This window comes from Astatotilapia calliptera, chromosome 14 (genome assembly GCF_964374335.1).
Source record: "Astatotilapia calliptera chromosome 14, fAstCal68.1, whole genome shotgun sequence".
Lineage (NCBI taxonomy): Eukaryota > Metazoa > Chordata > Actinopteri > Cichliformes > Cichlidae > Astatotilapia > Astatotilapia calliptera.
Window position 1 is genome coordinate 38,562,249 of NC_137435.1, and position 12,838 is coordinate 38,575,086.

The 12,838-nt window shown below is 38.5% G+C and overlaps 1 protein-coding gene across 1 annotated transcript; it reads left to right on the top strand.

Annotated features, from left to right (window-relative positions):
- Window positions 1-2,431: 2,431 nt before the first annotated feature.
- LOC145420147 (uncharacterized) lies at window positions 2,432-5,022 on the top strand. The gene is made up of 4 exons (XM_080288958.1): window positions 2,432-2,545; window positions 3,422-3,493; window positions 4,065-4,166; window positions 4,340-5,022. The coding sequence occupies exons 2-4, from the start codon at window positions 3,461-3,463 to the stop codon at window positions 4,643-4,645; spliced, it is 441 nt and encodes a 146-aa protein (XP_080145084.1). The 5' UTR covers window positions 2,432-2,545; window positions 3,422-3,460; the 3' UTR covers window positions 4,646-5,022.
- The last annotated feature ends 7,816 nt before the right edge of the window (window positions 5,023-12,838 follow it).

Here is a 12,838-nt window from a genome sequence, read left to right on the forward strand (position 1 = left end):
GTGCTGACCACCTTTATTCGCCATCACAGCCTGAAATCTCTTAGACAAGCTTTATTATAATTTCTTTAGGCAAGGCAAGTTTATTTGTATAGCACAATTCAACAACAAGGTGATTCAAGTGCTTTACAGAGACATTAAAAACAAAAACAAATAAAAAGCATGATTTAAAATTGATTTAAACAACAGTAGATAAAATCAGTAGTTAAAATGTAAGTTTTGAAATTTAAGCTTAAAGTGTGGATTTGGTGCTTTATTCAAATGCAGCTGAGAACAGGTGAGTCTTCAACCTGGATTTAAATAAACTGAGTGTTTCAGCTGATCTGAGGCTTTCTGGGAGTTTGTTCCAGATATAAGGAGCATAAAAGCTGAATGCAGCTTCTCCATGTCTGGTTCTGACTCTGGGAACTGATAAAAGACCGGATCCAGATGACCTGAGGGATCTGGAAGGTTCATACTGCGTCAGGAGGTCACTGAGGTATTTTGGTCCTAAACCATTCAGAGCTTTATAGGCCAGCATCAGGACTTTAAAGTCTATCCTCTGACGGACAGGCAGCCAGTGTAAAGACCTCAGAGCTGGACTGATGTGGTCCACTTTTTTGGTCTTAGTGAGGACTCGAGCAGCAGAGTTCTGAATGAGCTGTAGTTGTCTGACTGATTTTTTAGGTAGACCTGTAAAGATGCTGTTACAGTAATCAAGCCTACTAAAGATGAATGCATGGACTAGTTTTTCCAGGTCCTGTTGAGACATCAGATCTTTTATCCTTGAAATATTCTTGATAGTAAGCTGACTTTGTTATTGTCTTAATGTGTTTTTCTAAGTTTAGGTCTGCATCCATCACTACACCCAAATTTCTCTTAAATTTTTCTTTAAATATTAAAGAAATGCAGCGAGTGGTTGGAATTTCTAAACAAGTATTATTGCGAAGCCATAACGCTCAGGCTTCAGAGACTCATTTCTAGTTTACCTTGGTTATTGACTTCACTGCATCCTCTGGTTCAGGATTTTCTCCTCACCACCCTGCACCCTACAGCAGCAGCTGCAGCCCTTCCCGCTGGAGGTTTCGCAGCCCGGCCCTGCCAGCTCCTTCCTCATTCTCACGGTCAGCCCCAGCCCACATCAGTTGTGGCTGGGGCTCAAATTATATGTTACTATGAGTAACACCATTTTGTTTTTCAATGAATCACCTCAATTTGAATGGGCTAACCCAGAGACAGATTTTTTTTAGCCCATAATGACATTAGTTCAAGTGACTCTTTCGTTTCTTTGTCTGCTCCTGATGTAACCACGAGTGGGTCCTGTGTTTCAGAGTCAGCAAATTAAATTTATGCCCCTTGTGTGTTGTCTGAGCCAGTACTCGAGTCACCCAAACATGAAACAATGCAGAATGGTTGACAGCTAGTGAATACAGAGACTGTTAGCCATGTTGCTCCTATGGACTCTTTACTTTTTCAGCCAACTCCACTGGACATTAGTAGACTTGCTCCTGAATGAGAAATTCCTTGTGTTGTACAGCTAGGGCCAGAGTCAGTGACTGCCTTTTTGTTTCCTCGGCAAGCAAGTGTGAAGGGCAACAAGGTGGCAGCCTCCATTGTTAAGCTGGCTAAGAAACTTGGAATGAGTGCCCGGAGCTGGCTGATCAGGTCGAGTTTTGTGTCCCACAGCCATACATGTTCGAACCAGTTCACAATGCTTTTGAGCCAGTCTTTGTGGAAACTGTTCATGCTGCACCTCAAGAGACTGTTTTTGGTGTTGCTTCACCCCCAGACTGTGTTGCTTCCCAGCTGGTTTGTTTAGACTCTGCCTGTGTAAATACGCTGGTGTTGGACTGTATAAGGACTGGTTGTGCTCCTCTGCCTGTCCCTGCTTCCAGGGCAGCAGTGCTCCCGCCTTTCCTTGCACCTGTACCAGTGCAGTACTGGTACAGGGTGGATGTAGCTGGGATCCAGTCTTCTTCGGCACCCATGATGGTCCCCAGGGTGAGGCCAGGACCAGGACACAGTTGACCTCCGCACCAGTACCACCTATTGGGTGGGAGTGGTTAGTGTCCGTCAGATATCTCCACCCTTCCTGTTTCCAATGGAGGCTCTAGAGAGTCTGTCCAGCCAACACCGTCTCCGCTGGGGGCTCCGCCACCAGCTCCACCGTGTCCATCCAGTCACCCGCGGATGCCACGCCGCCACTAGCTCCACCGCCTACACTGTAAAAACTGTGATTGGGGTTAATTAGAATCTAATAGGAGAGTAATAGTAATTATTACTCAGTAAAAACGTGTATGAGTAGTTTTAATCAAATCTAAGCAAAATTCAACAATTTTGAGATGTTCAGTTATTTAAATTTACACAGTTTTGTTTGGGGTAAATTCAGCAATGGTTTGTTGAGTAGATTTAAAAAAAATGTTTGAGTACTAAAAAAATTTAAGAAATCTAATAGATTTAACTGATGAAAGCATTTTCATTTTAATCATTGTACACTTCCGCCCATAATCCTTTGTGCCACGTGCAGGACACACGCGCTTCATGAGTGGACGTCTCCATTTTGTCAGAGGTAAGACTTCTTAATTTGTTCAAATATAAGACACGGTTTAAACAATAACGTATATCGGTTTTGAGTAAAGGTTTTAAACAGTATGATACGTCGAAATTTTATTAATAATCATCACTGTAATGATAGTATCGTATTTTTACACAAATGGCAGTTAGTGGACTGCTAGCACAAGGTCACTTTCCAAGCCTTCACGACTGTGTTACTGAACAGCTTTAACTAACCACATGTTTTACCGTATTAAAAAATATCAACGGTATATTCCGATGAGTTTTAACGTCTTTCATCCACGTTTAAAAGTTCATGAAAAGGTTTTGCGGTCAGTTGTGAGTGATTTTGTCAGCCACAGTCAGTTTTTCGAACTCCAGTTTCCAATAATGGCGGCTGCTACTAAGTTTTAAAATTACTCTTAGTAATCTTTCTGGGTCACAAAATAAACTTTTAACATATTTTCAGGCGCGAAAGTAGCTGTGTAAACATCAAATATCTGCTCGGTTTATCAAGATATCGCATGTTTGCAAAAGTGCTTCGACGTTTTCGGAGCATCTGCTACCCACCAGCTCGATAGCAAGCCGGGAGCTCGAGGGTCACTGAAGCCGCTGAGAACGGCACAACTCCCGGCACATCATTTTCAGATCACCGCGGGGTTTCGCTACTCAGTTTAAACGTAATGTATAAGTCACTTAGACAACCTAAAAATGTTATTGTTTGGTTTTTTTCAGTGTTTTATTTGTTCGTGAGTAAATCGGTTTGGCTGAGATTAAAGTTATTAGATTAGATTAGATAAAATAAAACTTTATTAATCCCCCGGGTGGGTTCCTCCAGGGTTTTTACACAGCTGACTAAACGTCAAAAATGATAATGTTGCTTTCCTTTCAGGTAATGGAAGATCCCTCAACTTAAATTCACCTGATCAGCATGGGATTGAAGTTGCAGGCTATCATAGCCAAGGTATTTTCCACAGACATTTCAGCTTGGAATTTTATTTAAAGAATTTTTTTGTCAAATTTCATTTGCATGGTGCACAGCTCCACTAATTTGTTTGCATGTTTTTGTCAGTGCAAGAGGACGCCAGGACGTCACTGATATAATTAACAACACAATTATGGGTTTCATGTTTTAATTGTATTTTAAATACATGTCTATTCTTAGTAAAAAAAAAACAAAAAAAAAAAACACAAGTACAGGTATTGCTGGGTTTTTGTTTTGTCCCAAGAAGGAAAAACCCTTTCTGACGAACATAAACTAAATTAGATAAAAAAACTAAATGACTAAATTAATGTAATTTACTAAAACGACACATTTAAAGATTGAACCTGTCAAGCATGTTGACAATACCTTTGTGTTGACTGTCAGCACCCAGGCATGTGCATTAACATCAGCTAATTATCGCACCTAATGCTCCATGTGATGATAATTTGATATTTAACAGTTTTTTTTAATACTGCCAATTCTCACAGTTTTGTCTTAATAAATGGTCACTTATCTGATGGTAATTTTTGGAATTCTTGCTCATTTTCAGTCACCAAGCAATCCTAGCAATAACATAACCAGAAATCTGGTTATTCAGTGCTTGATGGTGTACCTTGGGGAGTCCATTGATCAACTGATCAAAGAGTACAGTGTAAGTGTTGAAGTAGAAACATTATTCTGTTTTTGTTATTCATATGTGTTTGTCAAGTTTCAAATAATTTGAGGCATTATCATGTTTTATTTGTCATTCAGCTACAGGATGTGTCCAGGAAATATTTCATGTGTGCAACTACAGTCAGAAAACCCATGTGTTTGTTGTTTCAGGATGCTGATGAGGATGGTGTGTCACAAGATCTTTCTGAACAGAGGATGAAAATCTACAAAATCAAGGCTGTTGGATCTGAGGAGGATGACATTGGCATTGTGCTGGAGGGTGTGAGAGTTATGCCTGCTCTGGGCAATTTTCCAAGAGCATGCGCAATGCTGGTTGAATTGACATATGCAGTCGATCTTGCCTATCCCAAAGAGCTAAAATACACCTTGGAAGTATTCCAGAAACTTTTCCTTGAACTGGATTGTGCTAAGCTCTCACCAAAAGTGAACAGCCTCAAGAACAAGTTATTGGCTTAAACGAGGACTCTGAAAGAATGAAAGGGAAGTAAGCTCACTGAAAACCTTTGGTTTGTCTTTGTTAGATGCAGCTATCTTTTCAGTTTTTAAGTTAATTTCATCTTATTCATATCTTACCCAAATGACCTGCAATGTGTCAGGCTGTATTTGTGCTCTTCATTTTAATTTTGTTTTTTATTACCTACAAGTTTCTTAGGAATATTCTGTTTGAAAGGCAGCAAATTGGAGGAATCACTAGTGAAGCTTTTCTTTGTTTATAGTGTATGTTACTATAAAACATTGGTTTAAAACAACTTTAAAATTTAACAGAAGTGCAGTCCTGTAGCTGTAGAAATGTTACTTCCTCTTACATGTGTCTTAGATTTTCTCAGGTTAAACATCCAAATTGGGACAAAAGGTTGATTTACATTATTGATATTCCATGTACATGAGTGAAAAACCTTTGTTCTACAGTTATATTGAGTGATTCAATTTAACAAAAGATTGACAAACTAAAGTTTTTGTTAGTCAATCATAAATAAGTAACAGAGATAAAGGAAACGGTAAAGGATATTCAAATTTCAGGTTCATGTTGATATTACAGTCTAAAGATTAATTTCTTTTTTACAAAACTGGTTTACATTCATGCAGTTTATGTTGCTGTTGCTCTGTACACAAAGCTGTGTGATAAACTGTTTATGACACTAAAACAAATTTACAGCAGAGGAATGTATTTAGGAGATCAGGAGATTGTTGATGAGAATTCAGTGTATACGAGCAGAAAAATGTTATATTATAAATTACTGTGTTTTATTTTCCACAATAAAACAAATTACTGTTTTGATGTTTTCTTTGTGAAATTGATTCATTTTACTCAGAAAATAAGTAAAATTCATTTCATTTTCTCTTATTATTCAGTCATTATTTTTAAGGTTTATTTGGAAAATTATTGAATCCAATTTGAGTTTTACTGAAAAAACAAGAAGATTTCATTTCTTTGTAATGGATATTTTAGGAAGTTTTTACTAAACCTTTGCCAGATAGTTAGTAAATTCAAAGTAATTTTTCTCAGAGACTTATTTCATATCAATTTTTTTTTTTGGTAAAGTTGGGCAATTTCAACCTTCAGTTTGAGATTTTGACCCTAAATCCAACACATATTTACAGTTTAATTCTATTAATATCTCCTTTTGTTTTCTATTTGAATTTAATTAACATTTTCTCTACATTTTACATAAATCTTTTGAAATTAAAATCTACTTAATTATTTCAAGTGTCACTTTGTTGCCATAACTTTTTTAAGTAACCTCTAGTCACAGTTTTTACAGTGTATGGCTGCCAACACCAACTTTTTGATGCAAAAGTACTATTTTATGGCTTTCAAACTGTGTGACATTTAGCATTTTTCATAGATTCAACTAAAGAAATGTGAACAAACTGTGTTTTTATAACATACAGCTATTAATGAAGTACCTAAAGATAAATTGTAAAATTGATTCCTTGCTAAGTTATGTGTAGACAACACTGGTAGAATAAAGATTTCTCTTGAAAATGGTCAGCTAAAAGGACTGGACTGAAAATCTGTAAAAGAGAAGCCAATGTCCAAAGAAAACTCTAAAAAGACCTTAAGAAAGCCTGAAGAACTATTCCCCAAGAGCACTTTAAAAAATTACAAGTATGGCTACTTAGAAGCAAAATATTAAGAAATAAGAGATGGTCAAGTGGTTTAAACTCTTAAAAGCAGAGTTGAGACCACATCTGAGGAGGCAGAGAAATCGTTTCAGCGAGCCGATTAACCTGGAGCAGTGTCCAGCTGTGTGTCTGTGGTAAAATAGTATTATTTTACTATTTCCACTTCATTATCTATTCAGGACCAGTGTGTGATTTGGGTTATGCGCATTGATCTGATTGGTCAGGTCTGTTTATTAAGACTTGAAAAATACCTTTTTTCTTCCTGCCCCCTTTAGCAGACCATCTTCCTCCATCTCACCGTATCACTAGCAACCTCCTGTGTTATACTAACTAGTGATGTGTCGGTCACGAACGAAACGGCTCTTAGAGTCGAGTCTTTGACGTGAACGACACATAAAAAACACATAAAAACTCAGAAGCACGTAAAAACTCCAAAACACGTTTAAAACAACAGAAGTGCTCGCGGATGCTAGGCACAGTGTTGAGCTTTTGTTATGAGCTTTTGTTTTGTTATGTTAACAAAAAATCGGGGTGGGGGGGGGGGATGTATAGCATAGCATAGCATACCCTGTAACGTTATTATGACGGACACATTTTATGAGTGAGTGAACTTGACTTTAAGTAACTTACAGGTTTCTTTGAAAAATATTTTTTTATATCCAGGTTCTTCCTTTGTGCTGCCGTCCTCCTCTCCTCCTTGCAGGTCGTGGCAGCGCAGGCTTGCTGTTGCTAAAACTAAACAGAGCTCCCTGAAAGGCACAGCCAATCACATTGGCCATATTTGTCACATGAGGTAGGACTCCAGTAGAGAACTTAATTTAACTCTTTCTGCACCGCTGGGTGAATGAGACGTTGACAGATCTTTTTTTTTTTCTTTCTGTCGGGTTTGTTTTTCTTTACTCGAAGAGACCAAATTATTGGTGGGGGCAATTCAATAATCGCTGGATATTGGTGGGGACATGTCCCTTCCGTCCATGCCAAATCTACGCCCTTGCACTGCACAATAAACTTCACATTGTAAATAACAGTTAGTGACAATTTCCAAATGGTTGTATTTTAATGCAAAGAGAAGTTCAGCGTTTACTGTACGGGACTTTGCAGGATGACGTCATTTATTTATTTATTCAGTCATTCGTTTAATTTTACATATTTTAACTAGCCAATACTCTGACATTTCTTGATGTATCTGTCTGAAATTACACATGCTGATTCATTTTGCTGGCAGGAAAGACCAGTCAAAACTGCAGGCTTTTAATCTTTAATAGTCTTTCAGATATTCATATTCAAACACATGTGAAAACAAAATGCTCTGAAAAGGGAAAGGTCAATCATCTCAACTATATATTGAAAAGTATTTGATATGTGAAAAAAAAAAACTTAACAGCGATCATTATATATGTTCAAAATTTGGACCATAAAAGTTTTCGGTGTTCCCCGTGTGCTTCCTCTTCCCTTGTCTGTATTCATGCGGTCAGTTGTCATTCATTCTTTGTCAGGTCGTCTGTTTTCCTCGTCTCATGTCCCTGAAATTCATATTTCTCAAGTCTTGGTTTTTGACGTTCACGTTTAGTGTTCAGGGTTTTTTAATTCTCCCAGTTTTGGTTATTGTTTAGTTTCGCCTTTGTTCACCTTGGCCATTTGTTCATATGTTTTCCACCAGCCTAAGTAAACGACTCACTTTTCGTTAAGTTTAGTCCTGCCACTCGTGCGTCTGCTTGGGTCCACAACTCAACGGCTACTCGGCCTTGACACTCTAATATGCTAAATTTTCAAGCTCCTCAAAGTACCCCTTTCATTTTCTCAACACGCTGTTTTTATTTGTTAGCATATTTCCATTTCTGCCCTTAATCAGTCTAACCTGCTGCTCTACCAGGTGTAACAATTAAGTTTAACATCCAGGCATCCATAAAAAAAGAATTTATTAAATTTAACGGAGTTAGAAGTTAGGAGGAAGTTAGCTCACTAGTTTCCATGCATGATATAGCATGTTCTGACTGAGAGATTTCTGAAAAAACTAAAACGTATAGCTCTGCTATCACTTCCAGTGTTGGGACTAATGCGTTATTAAGTAACGCGTTACAGTAACTACGTTATTATTGTGGTAACGAGCACGGTAACTAGTTATTATGCCAAAATCAGGAACGCGTTACTCGTTACTGGGATTTAGATAGGCTCGTTATTCGTTACTTCGTGTGGTGGCTATCGCGGAGCTTCCACAGATTCAGTAACATTAGCAGGTGGTGGAGGCCAGCAGGTGCATGAAGGAAAAGGGAGGCAAGAGAAGCGGCCGCCCGTCCGAGTGTCAGGTGAACTGAACTTCAGATAAGACGTTATGACCTGCAGTCTATCTGGGTCAGATATAAACCAAGTTTAGTTGGAGTTTATTTTCGTTGTGCTGACTTTTTCGTACTGCGTGCTAGCTAGCATGACGGGGTTTCTATACAGCTGGGTGGGTGCTATGATGTTAATGATGTTGAACCGTTTGCCAACCGTTCCCTAAAAAACGGAATCGTCTGGTATTCAGAGAAATTATTACGCGTTTCTTATTGAGGTGAAAAGGAACAGTTTGTCCCGTAATTCAGCTACAATGGAAAAGACACAAAGCTGGAGTTATTCTGTCTTTGCTGCACAGCTGCATCTTCTCCTTTCATTCTCCCCCCTCCCTCTCCTGTTGCTACTTTAATCATGAAACTGATCAATGATCAGCTGATCAGCTTTTCCCTCTTGTTTGTTTATCGCCCACTTTGCGCCAGAAAGAGGAAACCAGCGGATGTCGCGCTAAACAACAGCAGCATGCTTAAGCTTGATCAGCTGTTGTTAGAATTTATTTAATATTAATTTCTAGTATCAGCTGACGTTTGCTGGAGCCACAGCTGTAAAGCTGCTGGTCATGATATCGGTTTGGTTATCTGGTGAGAGGGAAACATGAAGATGAAACCAGGAGATGTCCTTACTGGATCATCAGAGCTGAGCAGGTGATGGAGAAACAGGTTTACCTTTTAGGTGACATGAATGAGTTGAAGTTATGAACTGTTTCTGAGAGACTAATAACACCAGGATCCTTTTTTAGGTAGCTGACAGCTGGTAACTGTGCAGGGGCGGGTCTAGCAAAGTGTTGCCAGGGGTCCATGTAGGGCATTAAACAGGGAAAGGGGGGCACAAAGAAATACTTTCTTATTCTCATTTCAAATGTCTAGCTTTTAATAAATAATTATCTGAGTCTTACAACAAACGATTGATAGATTGATGCATATATACCATCAAGACAGTGAACATCACTGTCACAACAGTGTTTGTTTTCATTCAAAGGCTTTATGATATTTGCTATAATGGCAAATATCATAAAGTCAAAATGCCCGAGCTGGTTTTTTGTCCCAGTCCAGCCCTGTATGCAGCTCATCTGCAGTCTGGTGTTACCTACATCTTTCTATTCGGAAGGCAGAATTTCTGAGTTCTGAGTACAATCAAAAGCACCATGACTGCAGTTTTTGTGTTGGATGTAAAAAGCGCAAATGACGCTGTGACGTAGGCTAGACTCATGGCAGCGGTCAATGACGGTCCAGGCGTGGGATTTCTCTCGTGGAAATGTGCATATTATTTTTTCCTTTGGTAGGTGGCACAGTGCACTTGTGGCAAGTAAGTAAGCTAGAAGACTGGCAAAGTTATGGAAGAAACACATTAACAAGAGAATTTTGAGTAAAACCAAAGTTACTTTCCCTAGTAACTAGTTACTTTGAAAGTAACGAATAACTTGAAGTAACTGAGTTACTTTTGATGGAAGTAACTAGTAATGTAACTAAGTTACTAATTTAAAGTAACTTACCCAACACTGATCACTTCCAACATAAATAAAGGCAAAACTACACAGCAGTGACTTTTGTAGGGTCACTGAAGTTGGACTAGCTGGTATATAATGGTGTGCTACGCGAATGCTAGCGACACAGCTATGTTAGCTATGTAACTTTTTTCCACTCGATAAAAGTTAACGTGAGGGTTCCCGATGGTTAGGGACAAATGCAATGGCATGGCAGGATGCTGTAAACAGACCAAACTTAAGTCAGGAGAACAACTGAGATAATCCATCCACAATTCAAGGTTAGTCATTAATATACTGCAACAACATGGGAACAGAGCAGCTGCGAGATTCAACATCAATCCAACATTAATGAATCAATGGTACAGAAGTGGAGGAAGCAAGAAGAATGAGTTGAATGAAGTTTGACTTGTCTGACTGTTTGGTTTCGCTTAATGCGCCTTATGGTCCGAAAAATACAGTAATTAGCCAGTCAATACAAATCCTGCTGTTCTTCCTTGGTGTCCATCTTCACATACACCTCACTATAAACCTTTTCCTTTTCCACCTCTCTCTTTGCTGTATACTTACCCTTCTAATGTCTATTAGTGATGTGTCGGTCGTGAACGAAACGGCTCTTAGAGCTTAGAGTTTGTACGTGCTTTGTCTCTGGGCCACCGTAAATATACTTTTATTTATTCACTCCACATAAAATGTAATAAATAAATTATAAAATACAAAAACCAACTATTTACATTTCAACTTTTAACTATTTAAACTTTCAGCTTTTTCCTTTTAAACAAATTAAAAGTGAAACAACACAAAACACTGCAAACCACAACACAATAAAATATAAATTACAAAAAGAAGATGCACATTCTCTGTCATATAGGCCTGGGATGATTTTTTGGGAGAGTGTTTTCCTGCTTGGAATTGCATACATAGGATTCCATGATGCATGATTAAACTTTCTGAATCCTTTATCATCCGCAAATGAAAATAATTGTGGATGATTACTATACCTTTCTAATGTGACGATGTTGTCTCTTGTTGTTGTCCCTGGCTCTCTTTCTCTCTCTGCTTTGTCTTTAACGGCCACCGTATATATTTATATATAAACATATATAAGTAAAACCATGGTTTTTTACATTAATAATTCCTTTTGTGCATAATTTATATTGTTGTTGATAATAAATTAATTAAAGCAACAAAACAACTTTAAGAGCCGAAAGAGACGGCTCTTTTTAGTGAGCCGAGCCGAAAGAGCCGGTTCTCCCATCACTAATGTCTATTTTCTTTATCTCTCTGATTATCACACATTTTCCTTGTCTCCCTTTCTAAATATTGGGATAGGTTGGAAAAAGACTGATAGTGATATTGTTAGTAATATTCTGAAACCTATTTAAAATAGATACATGTTGTGCATTTGACATTATTGACAATCATGGAAGAGCAGGCAGCAGTTCTAAGACAGTATTGTAAGGCACTTTTAGCAGAGTGTTTACCTTTTATGCACTCTATCCAATATGTCACTCTCACCCACTGCCACGGTCCAAAAGGTCTAGCAGTTATCCGACATGATTTAAACAATCAGAGATATCTATATATCTTTATTGCCACATTATATTAACCTCCTAAGACCCGAACTCTGGCATGCATTTTTAATTTTTCTTTGCTATTTGGGCTGATTGGGACCTGATGAATGTAAAAACAAAGAATTATCTTTTTACCTGATGTAGTTTCTGAGAACAATGGTATCCACATATGAGGACATTCGTTTTAAATTTCTATAGAACAGTGGCAGTATAATGCCCTCGTAAATGGATATCAGGCCCTTGTAGAGCAAAATTTAGTATTGTGGTCTGGACAACCCAAAATACAATGTCCACATATGTGGACGCCAGGTCCTAGGAGATTAAGACCATGGTACTCCATTTAAAATTTGGGAGTAAAACAATATGTGTTCCTTCAACACAATGGTACTCGAAAATCCACAAGCCAATGAGTTGAGAGGAAAGAGCAGAATAGATCTGAATAGACATGCATCCTGAATGACACATTTGTTGTGGGTAAACATCAACATTAACACACAAATACAACAGTTAGCAAAGTTCTCAAACTCTTGGACAGAAGGAGCAGGAAAACCTCAAAGCTGGAGCACACACAGTCTCTGTTATGAGTTATGAAACAGATGGAGATGGTACTGAGAGCCAGGGAGGAGGTGAAAAGATGCAGCATTTAACCTCTATTATAAAATGTTCGCAGATAGGCTCATACTGTATGTTGAAATGTCACCATTTACCTCAGTAGGGACCACAAAGAATATGAGCAATGATCCCAGAATGTATTTGTGTGTTTGCTAGCATGTGTCTCTGCATTTGCTTGCTGGTATCCATGTGTCCATGGGGTATGAATGTATTTGCTGATATGCATTTGCTTATGTTTATTCATACACACACACACGTACATTCAAGATTTGGCTGTTTTTAAGTGTGTTTGCATGTGCACAGTCGGCAGAAAGGTGGGGGTTAAGCTGGTGCTGGGGCTCCTGTAATGAGTAAGCGTTGGGTGGCCAGGGCTAAGATAAATGGCGGGGGCCTGCCACTAGTGCAGCAGTCAGCAGGATGCACCACGGCCGCAGGCTTGTTTGTGCCAAATGGAGCTAGCAAAATATCAAAGGCCAGCCATCCAGAAGACGCAAGCGTCTGACAAATTTTAAATTAGCCAGA